Source organism: Thermobia domestica, chromosome 1, assembly GCF_964235325.1.
Source record: "Thermobia domestica chromosome 1, izTheDome1.hap1.1, whole genome shotgun sequence".
NCBI lineage: Eukaryota > Metazoa > Arthropoda > Insecta > Zygentoma > Lepismatidae > Thermobia > Thermobia domestica.
Window position 1 is genome coordinate 138,395,542 of NC_137454.1, and position 18,833 is coordinate 138,414,374.

An 18,833-nucleotide genomic window follows, 5' to 3' on the forward strand; every position below is an offset into this window, starting at 1 on the left:
GTCATAAGTGCCGTCTTATTTATAGACTGGTCTAAGAATTCTCACAGCAATTGGTACTTTGTACTTTTTGAATTTTCTGTAAATTGTCCATATGTTTCCGTAATGAAAAGCGATTTTTGCCTGGTTGTGCTAAATATCATTGCTTTCAGAAGTTTCCTAATGAGACGAATTAGTTTTACATTTCCACTTCCTTTCTGGGACTATCTGTGGCCATTTTTGTTTTTAATTTCCTTTCGTTTTTCTACTAAAAATGATTATATTGATCAGGGGATAGACAACGATGACATTACTGAAGTTTTGCCTGAACCTACCTACAACCGCAGAGAACAAGTTGTTTTTCCCTATAACTTTGCAGCAAAGAATTTCAATATGTGAACTTTGTCCTTATCGTTCTGTGTTACATTATTATAATTATAACAGTACCATATGATATTTTTGCAAAGGGTTAACGTCAGTGGCGTATTTAGGGGGGTGGTTTCCGGGCTTAAGCCCCCCCGAAATCTTACTTAGTAAAGTAAATGAAATATCTTCCAGAATTTTCACATTTCCAGGCAAATCCCCCTCCCGAAAGTTAGCAAAGCCCCCCCGAAACAAAATCGTAAATACGCCACTGGTTAACGTAAATGTAAATTTGTAAAAATGGTACCAGGGAATTTTGTAAACCATTGTAATACAATTACTGATTTGATTCATACATAAAGTTCGTAAGTGTTTAAGTATCTTAAAGTTGTCTCAAGAGCTTATGCGTATATTGGCATTTGCCAAAATTTCCCTGGCATTGTTTGAAAAATTACCGTTTATAAAAGTTTTTCAGGAAGACAAGCTTACCAAGATACCACTGTAGTTAGTTTAGATTAGTTCAACATTTTTTGTGTTTAACTAAATGGTTGTGCAAAAAAAAAGAAAAAAGTCTCTTTTTTACTTCAAACAGCCTGGGAATAGATTACTAAGAAAGAAACATAGGCATGTTGCATATCAATCTTTTCTGGAACGTATGATCTTACAAGTGGTTCTTTATAAATAGTCCCATCTTTCACACAGCTCTTACTACTATGCAAAGGCATATATATTTTGCAAGTAGCCCCAAAAGCGGGGCTACTTGGAAACAGCACATTTTGGCTACTGGGAGGCTTCAGTCTCAGTAATTTTTTTTTATGACTGTAGGAAAAGGTAATATGAACTAAGTTCTAAAAATATCACAAGGAGAAGAAAAATTAATTGCAATAAATAACAAGGGGTAGTATGAAAAAAGCAAATTTCCAAGTAACCCAAGTTTACGGTACAAGTATTCGGAAAACCTAATAATTCTTTCTTTCTCTAATTTATTTCCCTTATAAACCATTAATCTGTTTTATTCTTTTACTTTTCAACTTACACTAGACTGGATAAACGTATTAAACCGCAATTAGTATAGGCCTACTTATTTAGTTATTATAATGTACCTCTGTACCTCACTCCTTTACAGTACTGCCCTTATTGTGCAGAACAACTGAATTATCCGAGTTGTTGGTTATGGAAGGTTAGTCAGGTCCACATAAGCTTGGATAATCGATGCTTTACTGTACCTAGTTTTACGTCTCACAATTATCCACCCAAGCTAAGAGAGACGGTGCCGTTGTTCGCTTTCAAATATAACGGAGAATTGCTAAACTTTACATGCATTATAATTGTACACTATGGTTTACTTTGGTTTAATTTGACAGAAGAAATGAATCATTTATCATAACTCATATAGTGCAAACAAAACTGTCATTCATACGCATACAAGTCACATGATCGAACCCGGGGGGGGCTGAGAGATATTTCCCCTGCTTAAAATACGAAAAAGACATTAAAAATATTGGATTAGAATATGAGGGGGGAAGAAACAATATTCTATAAAAACGACCGAGCCTCATATACGTATAATGAAGTATTACAAAGAAAAACGTAACAAGAATCTAATAAATTAGCTGCTATATCAAAATACACCAATACATACGCACAATGAAACCTTTATGGTAAACTTCTATGTCTGTTTCAAGTTTTAATATTGTAATTTACAAAAAAAAGCATCGAAGAAACATTGATTTAAATACGGGATACGACTAGGACTGCTGATTGTAAAATGAAATGAACCGGCACCCTTATAATAGAGGCTTGCCTTAATGGGACTAGCAGCAATATCACCGAATCTATCGGTAAAATACCAGCCAGTTGGCAAGCTTAGACATTGGGTGCGACACGTTCCACTCATTCCCCTCTTTAACGATGCCCGTGATGATAATGAATGAGACAGTGGAATGAAGAAAAAGGGAGGAAACTGGAGAACCCCAAGAAAACACACACACACACACGGTGTTTGTACGAGGAAGAACTGGTTGAGAAGTAAATAAAGTTCAGTAATACTGTACTAATAGCATTTTATTAATAAACATACAATGGCGTTACATGTGTATTAACTGTATGTTTAACTGTTGAGAAAATTGTAAGGTCCCACTTCTTTTTCTTTCTTTCTTTTATTTATTTATTTATTTATTTTTTCACAATGTTTGAACTATAGAAATTTGAAGATGACCAGCAGGCAGCAGCAAACATTACGAGGAGGAAAGAACTTCCAGACTTTTGGACCAGAGTTTACCATAATTTACACAAGAAAAGGAAACTACCGAACGTATCCAATTCATACTAATTGTTACTCTCGAGCTTTGGCTCGCTATACACTAGGCCTATAAGTTAAAATCGTGATTAATTAAAAGCTATAAATGTTTTATTTATTGAATCTGCCCAAAACCCACCTCAAACTTCATCCCATAGCCCATTTAAATTATTCGATGACTTCGTTATACACGCAAACGATAGCACAGTTAGCGACATCTATTAGCGTGACACACAGACTAAAATGTTTGTCAGGGTTGCATTTAATAATATTTCATGAGTTACTCTATAAAACTGTTAACATAGCCCTTTCAGTTCTGCAATGTCGCAATTAGAAACAACGCAACATTGCAAATATTATGATCTCTTACGCCGGAAACAAGATTCAGAAGATGTTTTCGGTTTCTCTTAATGATTAGCTAACTACTTGGTTATTTGCTCAGCACCTAGCAAGTAATTAAAATTTTTACAAAGTACAGAGGTTGTTCAGCCTACGTTTGGCCGATTTCGTTCCTTCCCCCTCCCGTTCCGAATGGACTAATCCGACCTGGCTCGTGGCGTTCTGCAGTCTTGTGCAGTGGCTTCCTAGGAACGGAGTTGTTTTTCCGCGCAGACGACAATAACGCACAAAACAGGACCATTGTTGTGAGTGTTGTGTTAAATTTGTTTCCAAGTGTGTGGGTTTCCGCTCTGTGACCAAAATGCCGCCCAAACTAAGCCGGTTTTGGAAAGGCTATGTTGCGGCTCTTTATGACGCCCACTTTAGTGTTTGTCATTAGAAAATAGTGCAAGAAAAATGATTGCAACATCAGTTTAAGTGGAATAAAAAATGTTATTAAAAAGTACAACGGCAACGAAGCTCCACCATTTGGATAACCAACGAAGTTGCCTAGGAAGCGGGAATGCACCAAGGCCACCTCCACCATGCAGAGGAAACTTCGCAAAATGGCAATGCAAGAAAATCCGCCAACACAAAGGTGTATGGCTAATCGTCTTGAAGTGTCTTTGAGGACTGTGAGCCGGATGTTACACCAACTTAAGCTGGAAAAAGTCATGAAAGCTCGCGGCCATCTTCTCACGGATGCCCACCAAAAGGAACGAAAGTGTAACGCCCGGAAGCTGTACGAACGGCATCTGGCAAAACAGCTCGATGAAGCATGGATTTACCTTTCCGACTGCGGCAAACCGAGAGCCATCATGTACCGAGAGAAATGCGCCAAGCGCTTCAGAAGGTGGGTCCGTGTCTGTAAAGAATCCTTCCCAAAAGGGTTCATGGTCGTTACTGGCTACTGTTACCGAGGTAAACTGAAGATTCCTAGGGTGGCGAAGAACTGCAAAATAAATTCGCAGTATTTTCAGGAGCAGATCATGCGGCCGATCTACGAGCATGAGATTCCAATAATGTACGGAAATGACGCCAATCTGGTGCGCATTCACATGGACAAGGCCTCATCACATACCTCACGATCGTCCCTTGCATTCTACAGGGAGATGGAGGAGGCAAGTGGTATACAGGTGATACCTTTCAATGAGGTACCTGTTAAATCTCCAGATGCAAGTCCTATGGACTATTGTGGATTTGGATTGCTGAAGCGGGCTTTGGGACAACGGCGTGTGAGAACTGTGGAAGGACTTTGGAAAGCTGTGCAAAGGAATGGGACAAGATTCCCCTCCCAGTTCTTCAGAAAAGCCTATTACAGTGGAAATTACGCTGTCGGGCTATTGTTAGGAACCAAAAGAAAACATCGAGCACTTACGGACCTGGCGCCATGGATTCTTCTAAATTTTTAGGTAAGTCGAAATTAGCCAAATGTAGACTGAACAATCTCTGTACTTACCACAACTGCGCCAATGTTTACAATGTAACTGAATAGAATTACAGAACAATTACTATCAACATGTATCTGTGTGTAACTAGCATGTTGTCACCGTCTTCATCATCTTTAGTCTTATCAATGAAAACAAAAATAATACTGAGAGTTTTGAGTTCTTACCCCACAAGGCATTATGTAAATGATAGCCTTTAGTGAAATACCGTATTTATCCGTGTATGCCGCGCACCTTTTCTGTACAAAAACGAAGTCAAAAAACAGGGTGCGCGGCATACACGAGGAAATGTAGAATTGACTGAGCCACCAAGCACTTCAAATCACGGGGAAATTTTATTAACCTAATACTGGAATATTGTGAGTAATTTTACAAGAGTAGAAAAGTTTTAATATAAAATGACAAGTTACAGCTCATCTTTCCTCTTACATCTACATGATCGGCCGATCACAAAAATACCGTACATGTACTACCATCTATTGGACAAGTCTTCCACCATGCACTAGTTTCCAATAAGGATCCAAGGATCTAAAATAAATAGAGGATCTGCCCATATGTATCTTCCACCTATTAAATCGATGAAGCCAAAAAAACAACCGAGCATCGGCACGTCTGATTGGCTACTCTCGTTTCTGTCATCGTCTGATTGCCTACTTTCGTTTCCGCCATGATTGTTGGCTCAAAACATTGCGATCCTATTGGGCGGAGTGGGCAGAGTAGGGGGTGGCGAAACTGTGACGTATGGCTTCAAGATTTTGTAGTAAGGGCAGATCCTCTATTTTATAAGATCCTTATAAGGATCAATGGATGGCTATTGCAGCTGATGACAATTGACTAGCTTGCAGCGTACTTGGAAAGTCTTACTATGGCCACTTTTGGCGCTCGGGCATCCTTTTGTAAATTTATGGCACTAGTGGTATTTGAAGCCCAGTCGGATTTGTTATTCTGTGAAGCAGGTACTATTAACATTCAAGTACCCCGTGTTACGTTGGTGAGTACCGATATACGGTACCATACACGAAAGACTGTGATTTGTGTGGTTTTACGTGCTGCTGTTAAATTGATGTGCGCTGCTTACACGTTTTTTTTTTTTTGTTTTTTTTTTAATTTTAACGTTCCAGAAATTGGGGTGCGCGGCATACACGCGTAAATACGGTATTCTTAATTAACTGGGAAAATTTAGAATATTCTCTTTGTAAAAATAGAACAACTTTCCTTTTCAATGATAACAACGATATCTGATCGCGGTGTTCTAATTCTTTCAGAGAAAGAAGGTCAGTATCAAGTGATTCTAAAACAGGTGGATTTACCAATTGTTAACCATGACTCATGTCAAAGTGCCCTGAGGAGAACACGATTAGGAAAGTATTTTAAGCTACACAGGAGTTTCATCTGCGCTGGAGGTGAACCCGAAAAGGACACATGCAAGGTATTTTGACATATTTTTTAATACTTATAAAATAAGAAAAAGTGGAAGAATGTCAGGCAAATGATTACCTGAATCACCGAATAAAACAGGCACTGAAACTTTATTCATTCAAAAATATAACAACTTCAATGTTATTTGTATATCTGCCGTATATATTTATGCACAAAGATTAATGTTAAGAACTTTCCAAAATAGGATTGACAAGGATATTATATAAAATGGTGTACAGCGTGGATGAGAAACAACTAGATATTAAAAAACTGTTATAAATTCTGTAATATTGATTCTTATTGACTAGTAAAGCATTGCATGTTCTTCGTTACATAAGAAAATAAAATGTTAAATCTCAAAATTGGCACCTGTGTTGTTAATCAGCTTTCTCATACGGCCAGAATATTGATACTCTTCTGAAGGAAGCCAGTTGGGATGTTGGCAATAACCTCTTGAAATGGATGTTGGCAATAACCTCTTGAATTTGTGCTTCCAATTTCTCCGCTGTGAAAGGTTTGAACTTGTATACCTCCTCCTTAATGTAGTTCCACAAGGAAAAAAATCACTCGTAGTGAGATCAGGACAGCTTGCTGACCATTCGTGAGGTCCATGCCATTCAAGCCAACGTCCAGGTTTCTGATCTAAACACACGCGAACAATTACTGCAAAGTGAGGAGTTGTGCACCATCTTGCATGAAAATGAGATCAATATTTTTCCATTTTGATACTGTTAGGCCACTCATAACCTTCAAGCATCTGAAGGCAGCAGTCGGTATTCATGGTATCAGGCAGAAGATAGAGCCAACAAGTCGTGTCGCATCATTTCGCACCATACGATAATTTGGGACAAGCTTCCATCCTCAAAACAGTCAAGTGAGGAACCATTATCACGTGATGCTTAAAAATGGCAGTTATGTCGATTACAGGGGTCATAGTGGTCTGGTTTCTTGTAAATAGTTGAAAAGTGACCAAAAGCACGCGAAAAAGTGACCAAAATCTTATCATGCCCCTCTTTTCCTTTGTCAATTTCTCCATCACCTCTCTGTTTGTTGTTTTGTTTCATCTTTTCTTCTTTACTTCTTCTTTTTGAGCTGCCTCCTTTCTTAGGATTTCTAAGTATGCTTTGTAGTTACGGTAAGCAGACTTAGCAGATGTAAGAAGCTTCTGAGTAAATGGAACCAGTTCTGGCCTATTTTCGAATTTCTTCATCCCAGACATTATATTTAACTTAGCATTGAGAGTTCTCAAAGCCATGAAATATTCAAATTCATCACCTACTCTTAAGAAGAACATACAAGAAGCACAACCCAAGACGAACATGATGAACCACACAAACACACACACACAACGTTGAGCGGAGCGTTAACTATTACGAGAGAAGACTAAAAGACTATTATGATAGAAGAAAGAATAAGACACAGAAGGGTTCTCAACCCCACCTTGAGAGCTTAAGCATCCACCAACCATCCACTGTGCTTTAGAAAGAATGAAGGTTGAAGTGAGAATAAAGCTGATTTGGTAGCAGGTACCGAAGTTTGCAGAAGAGTTACAAGTTTCTGCCCTTTTACATTTATTTTTATAATATTTTTCTTAGAAAACTGCCAAAGTAAAACATAAATCACATGAAAAAGTCACTTTACCTCCCAAAAAAGTAACTTTTAGTGACCAATTTGAAAAAAAGTAACTTTTGGTTTTAAAAAAAAAGTGACTCGCTAATGAGCCCTGCGATTGACAAAATCGCCAACATGGAATATGGTCTCGTCACTCAACAAGATGGTTTCAACAGCTGTGGCTAATCTTTGTGGGGGGGGGGGGGGGGAAGAAAAGAAAAAAGGTAAGCGGTTTGCCGACCAATAGTACTACCAAACAATGCCGAATAATGTACTACTAAGTGGCCACTTATATCTCTTATATAGGATAAATGCTGCCTTAACCAGAACTAGTCCCTTTTGCTTCGAAAGACACAACAAATAAGGTGTCCCGACAAAACGTACCAGCGACAAAACGTACCACTTGAATTTTCGCGACAAAGCGTACCACTTTTGACGACCTGTCATAAATGACAACCTATCATGGATTAATTAAAGCGTTTCTGATATTTATTCCACGACAAAACGTACCACTTACATAAATTACTACCTGTCATGGACTAATTAAAACATTTCGGACAAAACGTACTACTTCATGTTAAGAAACTACTTCCTCATGAACAGGTAAAACAACGGCAGTATAAGGTTGAGAAGAACAGACAGGTAATGTATCGAGTTGTCAAAGTGCAGAAACTCATTGGTAAAAGAGGGCTCATTTACAGAGGAAATGTAGCAGCCTATAAACTGAAGGACACAGCTATAGATCATGGAAACTTTTTGGATATTATTCCTTTCTTAAGCAAATTTGATCTTCCCCTTAAAAGTAATTTAGATAAGGTCACCGAGAAGAGTCATATACGAGGAAGTAAGCAGGATAGTGGTCGCATAACTTTTACTAAACACGGTGAATTATGTTTTGAATGCTATCAGCACACTTATCAGAGAAGATATTTCGAAAGAAGTCTCTCAAGCTTCAATATTTTCTGTTCTATTAGACACTACTCAATATATAGTAGTTTCAGGCCAATGCTCTGTTGTTTTACAATATGTTGTTAAAATTATTGTTAAACAAAATATTGTTGTCACTGTAAAATGCATATCTACCACAGGCGGTTTACTGGTGGAAATTCTGCAGAAGTTGAACCTTGATATTAAGAAGTGTATTTGAAATTCAACCGATGGTTCAAGTAACATGCAAGGACAATATTCGGAATTTTTTCGATTCACCTATGATCAGTTACACGTGTGATTCAGTTGATTTTGAGTTTAACGGCCCTTTTATCAGCGAGGCTATATGAGACGGGACATACTGATTTACAGGAAATCCGAAGCACATGAGCTCCCGCTGGGAATCAAACCCAGGTCTCCCACGACAAAGGCGCATACGCTAACCGCTTAACTACTAAGAAACTCAGTTACACGTGTGGTGTTACGCTCATATACTCAATCGTGTCATATGTGATCTGACAAAAAATTGCATTGATTCTGTGTCATTGTTCTGCTGAATGACTGTGCGATATTTATGCGTGAGTCTTATCAGCGAATGTACATTTGGAAGATCAAATGTTAACAAAGGCGTCTTACAGTTATTGCGGAAACAAGATGGTAGAAAACAAACTGTTTTTCAGAAAAAGTTCGGTCATTTTTCGAACCAAAAAAGTGCTTTGCATATAGAGTTGACCATAACAATTAAGAAAATTGCTTCTACAGAAAATATCAAACCAAAAGCTAGGTGTAAAGCGAAAGGATATATAAAAGATCTTCTCAAGTTCAAAACCCGGACAGCAGAAATGTTCCTTAAGATATTTCAAGTGACGACCTCTCTGTCAAACTATCTCCAAATAGAGGGTGCATAGTGTAGTCCTATCGGATGGTGCAGACTACTCTGTTCCAACTGAAAGAGTAGAGAGATGATTTTGAATCCGTTAAGAATGCAGCATTAAGCTTTGAAGAATGGGACAATAACAAATTTGAAGACTTAGAACGTGATTTCTTTTTTTTCTATTGACCTGTCGACAATTCGCCTTCAGAGATGGACAAAGATTTTTCCTGTGAATATGAATATGAAGCTGCTTCTATCCAATGACCAGGTACTGCATCGAAGCATTCAACACAATATTGGACATGGTAGTTTTGAGTATTTCTTCAAGATTCAAGAAGCAATGTACTTTATGGATTATTTGGACCCTAGCCACTTCAACCAAGTTAGAGAACTTCCAGACGTGCCTTTCGATAAACTTACATATTTTCTGAAAAACTTCAGTTAAGAAGTTTCCAAGGATACTATAAATGTATTCTCTTGGACTTTTGAAGGACGTGGATATCCTTGAAAGTCAGTCTTGATGACGAGCACAACCGAGGAAAAATGACTGTGCTGATGGTGCAAGTGATTCAGAATTAGGAGAAAATACATTTGTTTACAAGGAAAGCGAATGCAAAACGTGTTGCAAAATTGTCCAATGTGCTGCTTTTTAATTTTGCAGAATTGTAATTTGTGCAGTAATACTTATCCAGGTTTCCAGCATACAAATTTTTATTGACTTTGCCTGTAACTCAGGTAACATGTGAAAGAAATTTTTCAAAATTGAAATAAACTGAAATGCATTAAAAATAGGCTAACGAGTACCATGTCTCAGGAACATTTGAAAACATTTTGTTGATGTCTATTGAAAATTATTAAAAAATATTTCGAATGCAAAAGTGATAGATACAGTAGCATCAAAAACTAGTACACTAAAACATCTGCTAATTTTGTAATATAGTATACGTTCTCCTTGAACTTCATATAATATTTTGAACAATTCAGAATAATATACTGATGAAAGAATATCAGGTTTTAATTGTCAATTGTTAATACTATTGACTTACTGTAGAAAGAAAACTGTGCAATTGATTTGTGACATTGAGATGCTGGTGGCCCTTGTGGGAGAAAGCGCCCCTCTAATAATGCCTATCCGTCTCTGGTCCAAAGCCTGGATAAGATGTGATGGAAATCAGCAAATATTCAAATATTGCATACGCAAGATTCTTGCTGGTTTTGGTCTGGCGAGAATCTTGCAGGTATGGTCTTGGTGTTGCGAGAATCTTGCAGGCATGGTCTTAGTCTTAGTCTTGGTCTTGCATCGGTACTTTTCTTAGCACCAATCTGTTCAACTTTTAACCTTATTTTGGCCGATATATATATACTTATATACCGTCCTATCAAGTGGTACGTTTTGTCGCCTGACATTATTTGATGGCTGATTGGAAGACTCTTCGCAAGTAGCCCTCCAGGCAAGTGGTACGTTTTGTCGCTTGTGATTATTCAAATTCTTTTTAGAAAACCCTTCACAAGCAGCCCTCAGGGTAAGTGGTACGTTTTGTCGCTAGTACGTTTTGTCGCGTATTCAACAAATAAACCTCCGAAAGGTCCTGGCGACTCTATCTAGCTGGAGGCGATAAGGAGAGTTTCTTATCTTTGGATTGCCTTTTTGTTTCTGGACTGAATTGAAAAAAAAAAAAAAAAAACGTGTTATTCACTGTGATAACACATTAGAACAATTGCAAATGAGTTGCATGGATCCTTACAGAAAAGACTACTGGCAATTATCACGCGGAAAAACTACATTTCACTATCTCACCCGGATGCCAACAAATAGTGATCTTCGACTGCAAGTGGCGTGTTAAAATTATTTCGATGATGCCATGAGGGAATCCTACACGACTGCTGATATACACAACAGTTCACTATCTATCCTCGGTGACCAGGGTTTCAACTAAGGTATTTGAAGATGAAGAGATGCTTTTGGCGATGGTGGTATAAACCTTCAGTTAATATCTACCAGTAAATTCGCACACTCACTTCGAAGAAGAAATAGAAGCAAGGACACTGTCCACACAAACGTTCCTCAATTATCTTTCACAACACGCAGTTAAAAAAAATATCATGGTACTTTGCTCCACTACAGTTAAATCCCTTATTTGAGGATTGTCAAAATTAGGTTCTTTTCACAGCCAAACTCCCCAAAAAATATTAAACCAAAAGCTCCCAATTTTGTGCATTTATACCGTAAATTCAAAAGTTAATTCTCAGGTATTTATTAATTTTTAGTCGTTTTGAACTATAGCAAACTGGTAAGTAATTTTGGTAATACCTCGAACTTATTTGGATAAACGCATTCTCTTCTCATTTCAAACGATCAATACAAATAGTAGCAGAGAAAAGTGGTAATTTACAGAAATGTTGTTTTAGCCTCCCAGGGAGCGACTACATCACCACTGTAGAGTTTCTGTATATGCCATGTACAAATCTTTCTTACGTAACTACTGCAAATATAAAACTCTATAACTTATTGTATTAACAGCAGTGAATAGCAAAGTCCTGGAAATAAATATCGATCATCAAATAGTTAAACCACTATAAAATATCTATTCATATTTCAGGGTGATGGCGGCAGTCCTTTAGTATGCCCTCTGAAGGATGATCCTAATCGCTACGTACAGGCTGGTATCGTTGCATGGGGAATAGGATGTGGAGAAGAAGGGATACCTGGAGTATATGTAAATGTTCCTCTCTTCAGAGATTGGATAGATCAGCAGATGAAAAATAATGGTTTTGACACTGATTCCTACACCGATTATCAAGAATGAGGTTTACTTGTTCATTCACTTAGATTCTCTGTACTTCCTCCTTCATGTGGAAACAATACTGGAATGACATTGCTAGAAACAAGTAGCGTACATTGTCTGTTCTAATGTAATTTCTTGTCATGTGTCTGAAAATACATATATAGTATTTGTTAGCAGGAAAAATATAGTAAAGAGGAACCTGATAATCACCGATGTTTTTATATGACAATTAACATTTCAATTAAAGCATTATACTTAGTTTACTCACAACTTCCAACTCATTTGTTGTTTTACCCTGTCCATAGAATTCTCAACTATAGAAGGAATGACAAATTAAGCGTCGTTACCTTAAATGAATACCACCTGAGTTATGTTTCGTATTTACAGTGAGGGAAAATTTACTTTTACAGCCACGGAAAGAGTAGTGTGGGGTGAGCTTCTACCATTCCATCCAACCGGCATTCATGTGTGTGTATGTGTGATGTGTCTGTCTGTCAGTTCCACGACAGCTCTTATAAAATTTATCCGCTTTTAATTAAACTTGATATATGACTTTGTATGTATGTTCAACTTTCCGAAATAGGGGTTGGAATCCATTACGAATAATGGAGGAAAGGGAGTAGAATTTTTCTCACCTTCCAAGTTTAAACATAGGATACAAAATAATTTTCAAATAAACCATGTAAAAAAATATTTAATTTTGATAAAACATAATGTGTATTTTCCTTCGAGTATCTTAATAATCCCAATTGGTTGTGATTAAAGTTACTCAAAGGTAAATAGACAAATAGGGATAAGTTTCCCTAAACTTCGATATTTCCTTATTTAAATAGTACGAAAGCACATCGTTTTGCCAAAATTATTCCAATTTTGATGCAATATGACGCATATTTGAGGCTTCTCAATCATTCATACTGCTTGAGATTAAAGTCTGTCAAGACTGAAAATATGAATTTTACCCTCCGACTGCAATAATAATAATAATAAGAAGAAGAAGAAGAAACATATGTCCAATGATTATTATTTTCGTGAAAAATATGTTTGATTTTTAAGTAAGGTCGTGCTTTTTTAAATAAGTAATAGTGAAGCTTTTGAATGATCCCCATGCTGGAGTTAAAATCAATTAAGACTAAAGGAATGCATTTTCCCAACCATCATTACCCAAATAAAAAAACATAACTACCTTTAAAAATATTCGATTATGGTGGGGGCCAATGTCTCGCTCAACGTTATATCGTGCTATACATTTCAAACTCTACGTCATTTGCAGAAAGTTTATACCTCCGTTAATATAAAGAATTATGTTTGAATTATGTTTGTGGATAGTTGATAAGTTAAGTATGGATGGATGGTGATCGTAACTCAAAATCGCGTTTTCATGTTACGCCACTTCGCCCCTTCACCAACGTTTTCTGTGGCTTCGCACTGGGTGTGTGGGTTTGAAGCCAATCGAGAATGAAGCTATTATAATTAAGCTCTCCCCGCGATTTAGGTTATATGCTCTACAACAGCTTTCGTAAAAATTATTCGATTTTGATACATTTACGATCTACATGCTCTTTGAGTCTTTTCCACAATCCGTACTGCTTGCATTGAAATTAGTCAAACATGACATAATGAACACCCCTTCCCATTCCTCAAGTATATTCCATGAAAAGAACATCGGATCATGCCACTAATAAAAAATACCCACGCTTAGATAAATTTCTAATTGAGCTTTTTATATTCTACTAATTTGAGGATGCGGAATCAAGTGAAACTATTTTGAAACATATTCGTATATGGGACCACAAGAAAAAAGGACCTCAAATCTTTAAGGTACCGGATATGCCAATACTAAAAGTGCACAAGCTTTGATGCGTTTATAATTACGATTTTTATACTAATTTGAGGATGTTCAATCCAATGGAACTTTTTTAAAACTTATCCATCCATGGGGTCACGCGAAAACTGACATACAATTCTGGATATTTAATTAAACTGTCGCTTACGACAATTCAAAAGTGGCCATTCTTAGATGTTTTTAATTGCACTTTTTATACTAATTTGAGGAATTCAATTAAAGTATTTTAAAACTTGACCATCTCGGGATCACGTGAAAAATGATTTCGAAGTTAGCTAGGATATACATCTTCGGTCTATTGATCATAAAGAAAAAAAATCGTTGAACACTCTATAAGTGAAATATCTGAATATTCATAACTTGATGGCCAATTATTTTTTACTACAAATCATATACATAGTCTTACTTAATATACATTGATACGAAATCATATACATAATATCGTATTAGTATTTAATCATATAAAAAGTATAAAAAATTAGTATAAAAAGTGCAATTAGAATATATCGAAGCCTGGATATTTTTACTATTAGCATAAGCGGTAGTACCTCAAAGATTCCAATTTTGATATAATTTTTCTAGTGACTCCATGGACGGACAAGTTTAAAAATAGTTTCACTGGATTCAGCCTTCTCACATTAATATAAAAAGCGCAGAAATTTATCCATGCATGGACCCTTTGTACTAATGGTATGATCGGATGTTCTTTAGTCGAATTTCATACAACAGTACATTTTTTATAAAAAGTATAATTTTGTAAATATATAATAATAATATGGACAAATATCGAGAGCACGTGTTTTCTCGGGATTCTCCCGTTTCCTTCCACTTTCTTCATTCTACCATTCTATTCATTATCATCATCACTGTCTTTTTAGTCTCGAAACAATCTTGGTACGTTAAGCTATAATAATAATAACTTTATTTCAGTGTTGTGAACAGTTCATAGGCAAAATACAGTACTATGTTCAAAACATTATATAATCGTTTTAAACAAACTAGAAAATTTATAGTATAGAATGAATGTTCGAGTTGCTGACTTAGATGTCAGAAGGTTAATATATTCAAATTACAAAGTTCAAGCTGATTTGTAAAACAAGATTAAAATTTAAAAAAAAAAATAACATTCAATTTCATAATATACCATTTACAGAAATATGCAAATTAAAGTTTCGTTTAACTATCATTAAAAGATAGTTGATAGTTGCATCATCAAATGCAAAAGATTTTGGTCACTTTATTGCCATATTTCAACATAAAAGATTGGATCTTTGGATAAAAGATTATACAGTAAATATACACTGAACATACATAATAACAATAAAATCAAGATTGGCAGTTAGATCCCTTGTCATAAAGTTCAAACAGCTCAATTTTTGTGAGAACTGTTTTGTTATTTCTTTTAACATATGTTCATCTTAAATTGTTGTAAGACATTGTCACCCCTCTCAGTATTTCACGGTTTGAATTTAGTGAATTCAATGTCGATCGATTCCTTACACTAAAAATCGGCACTCTTATTCCTATATTTTTTAAAAGCAATATTCGGTACTGTTATCTGATACCATTTGAATAAAGAATTTATCAATAAATTTCCTTCTTTCCGAGAGAGTTTGAAGTCCCCAAAAAGTTGACCAATATTCATAGTCATTTTTAAATTTCATTTAATAATAATAATAATAATAATAATAATAATAATAATAATAATAATAATAATAATAATAATAAGAAGAAGAAGAAGAAGAAGAAGAAGAAGAAGAAGAAGAAAACAAGAAGAAGACTTTAGCATGATTCTACAATACAGGGTATGCGAAAAAATAATGTAACCTTTTGAAAAAATATTCTCGCGTGCCCTGATGTGATATAATCCTTTATACACCAAAAGCAAGGTAACATATCAAATTTATTTTACCTACCTTACAACGATCATCATTTTTCAGGAATCTCAATATGTCTACTACACTGGAGACAGTGCAAAGTTTTTTTTTATCTTCATTGGCTGCCTGCACACGTTGCAGATTGTAAGCCTTGAATTTCAAACACTTACGAAGAACATCCCAAACTGTGGACTAAAGTCATGACTCTAACGTCACAAACTATGTACACGTTCAGCGAGTTATTGAACAGGGTCGTATGAAAGTACACTATAGAGAACAAGGAATTGTGAGTGATTTTTCTTTACGACTTGAAACTGATCGATTCTGGGCGGGGATGAACATTCTGCACAGCAAAACATTAACAATGAACTTGGGACAGAAATGGCGAACGAAATTACCATTCGCTGCTTGCCAAATTTCGTTCCAGTTGGAGCGCTGCAAAATGAGATCTATAGGCATCGACCAACATTTTGTTTGGATGAGTTTCTCACGAACATCGTGGAACTGGACCCTCAGAAAAGTGTTCATGCCACTGCAGATAACTTAGACATGCACCATGCCACTGTCGTTCGGCGGCTCCGTGGAATCGGTGAGGTGAAAAAATTGAATTTGTGGGAGTGGAGGTGTGAGTTCTCTGAGTGGAAGGAATAACCGGGAAAGTTTCGTACATCCGATTGCCACTTTTGATGAAAAATGGACATGCTATGACTCTCGTAAACAGGCAGCCCAGTTTCCAAAACCCCTAGACGATGTTAATCATAGCATGATTTATATTCGGGTTAATTCATCATGCCTTTCTCCGTCAAAACGAAAACATCACTGCGGATGGATACAGTGCTGAATATAATGAAATGCACAGTAACACTGCCTGTAAACATCCATAAATTGCGAAAAGACATGGTATCATCTTGCACTGACAGGACATACGCAAATGTCGTCTAAAGAACGTTGTAGACTCTCGATGAATTTCAGTATGAAACTCTCATCCACCGTATTCTGCTGACGTTCTCTCCCTCTGACTACCATCTCTTCCGGTATTTGGAGCATTTCTTGGAATGAAAGACCTTCCCTGCTATACCCTGGCCGGTGAACGATGATTTCTGACAGCTTTGCACAAGGCCACGGCGAGTGAGCGGGAAGACAGCACGTCAACAAACCTTAGGCCCAGAACTTGTCGCGTCTCCATGGTAACCACCACACATTGCCAATCTTTCACTCACCCCCTCCCGCCCTCATCAAGGAAGTAGACATTTTTCCCCCTGTGCGAGAAGCACATGGCAACATCGAACTCCTCAGTCGTCCTCGCGAGCTGAGCCGTCAGAAATCATCGTTCGCCGGCCAGGGTATAATCGGACGGTGCATTCTTCACATGATAAACTTGAAACTTCTTTTTCCACGGAATCTAATCGTTGGATGAGCAATGGCAGTGTGGTTGAAGACGAGGACCACACACTTTTGTCATTATAGTTTTTGATTAACCAGGTATTTTCCGATGTTTTCATTCCTTTGGCGCTTGGAAATTATTTTTGCAAAGCTTTCATTATTGAAATGAATGGCGTAAACCTACGCGTAACATGTTTTAAAAAGGTCAATGAATAATATGTGATATATAAACGTTAAGTGATTTTTACATATATACTTCATCCTTAAAAATTTACACCATTAAAATTTCACGTTCTTCATATTTTGGGCGTTTAATTTTCAAATTTTCTTATTTTTTCTCCCTACTTTGCCTCTCTCTCTCATGATCTTTCTCTATATAAAGGAAATTAGATCCCTACTCTTACAAAACAACAACAAGCATTATACAATAATTCTTTAAATTAGCCTATGTTCTACACGAATGTGTGTGATGAAAACAATTTTAAAATTTTGATAGTTTTTAATTTAAAATTAATATCTTTTTAATGCATTTCTGATCACTGAATTTCGGTGAACTAGTTACCCAGTTACTTTACTCTTTTCTTTCAATCTTCCTCTTAAAACCTGTTCTCCAGGCCATTATGAAATCATACCACATGCATATTTCCTTTCTCTCTCCTATTCTTGTAAGCAGCGAAAATATCATAATATCACACTTTTAAGGAAAAGTACTAAAAAAAGAGGGGTAATAAAATTATTTGACCAAGACGTGACGACACAAGTTAAAAAAAATCATCATCCAATAAAAATACATGGTTTTTTATTACTGTTTTTTATTATTATTGTCAACATTTATAAGTGTTAGACCCTAAACACCTTCTACTGTAACAGAACACAAAAAACAAAGGGAATTCGATCGCGTTCTTTCAAATGAATCTCGGACAAATGTTTATTATTATTATTATTATTATTATTATTAGTAGTAGTAGTAGTAGTAGTAGTAGTAATAGTAATAGTAGTAGTAGTAGTAGTAATAGTAATAGTAGTAGTAGTAGTAGTATTCAACCACTAAGAAAAGGAGGAGGAAAATATATTGTTGACAAAACCATACATCGATGGCATTCCTCGTGGCTAAATGGTTAGAACTTCGCTGCCTATGCAGAAGGCCGGGTTTGATTCCCGGTGTTAGGCACTGTGGTTTGAAAAATGAAATGTTTCAGTTTAACGGCCCACAAGAATGGGTAGAATGAGAATGTGTGAGAAAACGGAGTACCCGAGAAAACCCACGGACACAATGTTGTCCATTACAAACTTACTTGGTCGGGGATCGAACCAGGGACCCCATGCACCACAGGTAAGCGCTCTAACACTGAGCCATCGTGCCGTCCCCTACTATGGTTTGAATTGGAACTGCTGCGTCTAATATAGCCTACTAGTACCTAGGTGCTATATATTTCTTGTGTCCAGGCAACCCTGTCCCAATACAGAAAAAAATACGTGGGTGCATGCTTTTAGTTGCTTGGTTTATATTTCTGTTCATACTACTGGCACAACTCGGTGGTACAACTCAGTTGCTTGTGTATGAAAGGGTACTTAGGATTAATGTTACATATTCCTAATCGGTCTTTCCTAATGGTCATAGTCATGATTGAACCAATTACATATACTTT

General features: G+C 36.6%; 2 protein-coding genes across 4 annotated transcripts in view; one reads left to right on the forward strand and one right to left on the reverse strand.

Annotated features, from left to right (window-relative positions):
- Positions 1 to 12,345, forward strand: part of LOC145689526 (phenoloxidase-activating factor 2-like) — a 63,411-nt gene extending 51,066 nt beyond the window's left edge. The window contains exons 5-6 of the mRNA XM_081763703.1: positions 5,730 to 5,893; positions 11,896 to 12,345. Coding sequence (XP_081619829.1) covers positions 5,730 to 5,893; positions 11,896 to 12,102 — 371 coding nt within the window. The 3' untranslated portion in view covers positions 12,103 to 12,345. The remainder of the gene's footprint in view (positions 1 to 5,729; positions 5,894 to 11,895) is intronic.
- LOC145689537 (ectonucleoside triphosphate diphosphohydrolase 1-like) overlaps positions 1 to 18,833 on the reverse strand; it is a 367,616-nt gene that overhangs the window by 210,344 nt on the left and 138,439 nt on the right. The gene's annotated exons all lie outside the window — the stretch shown is intronic.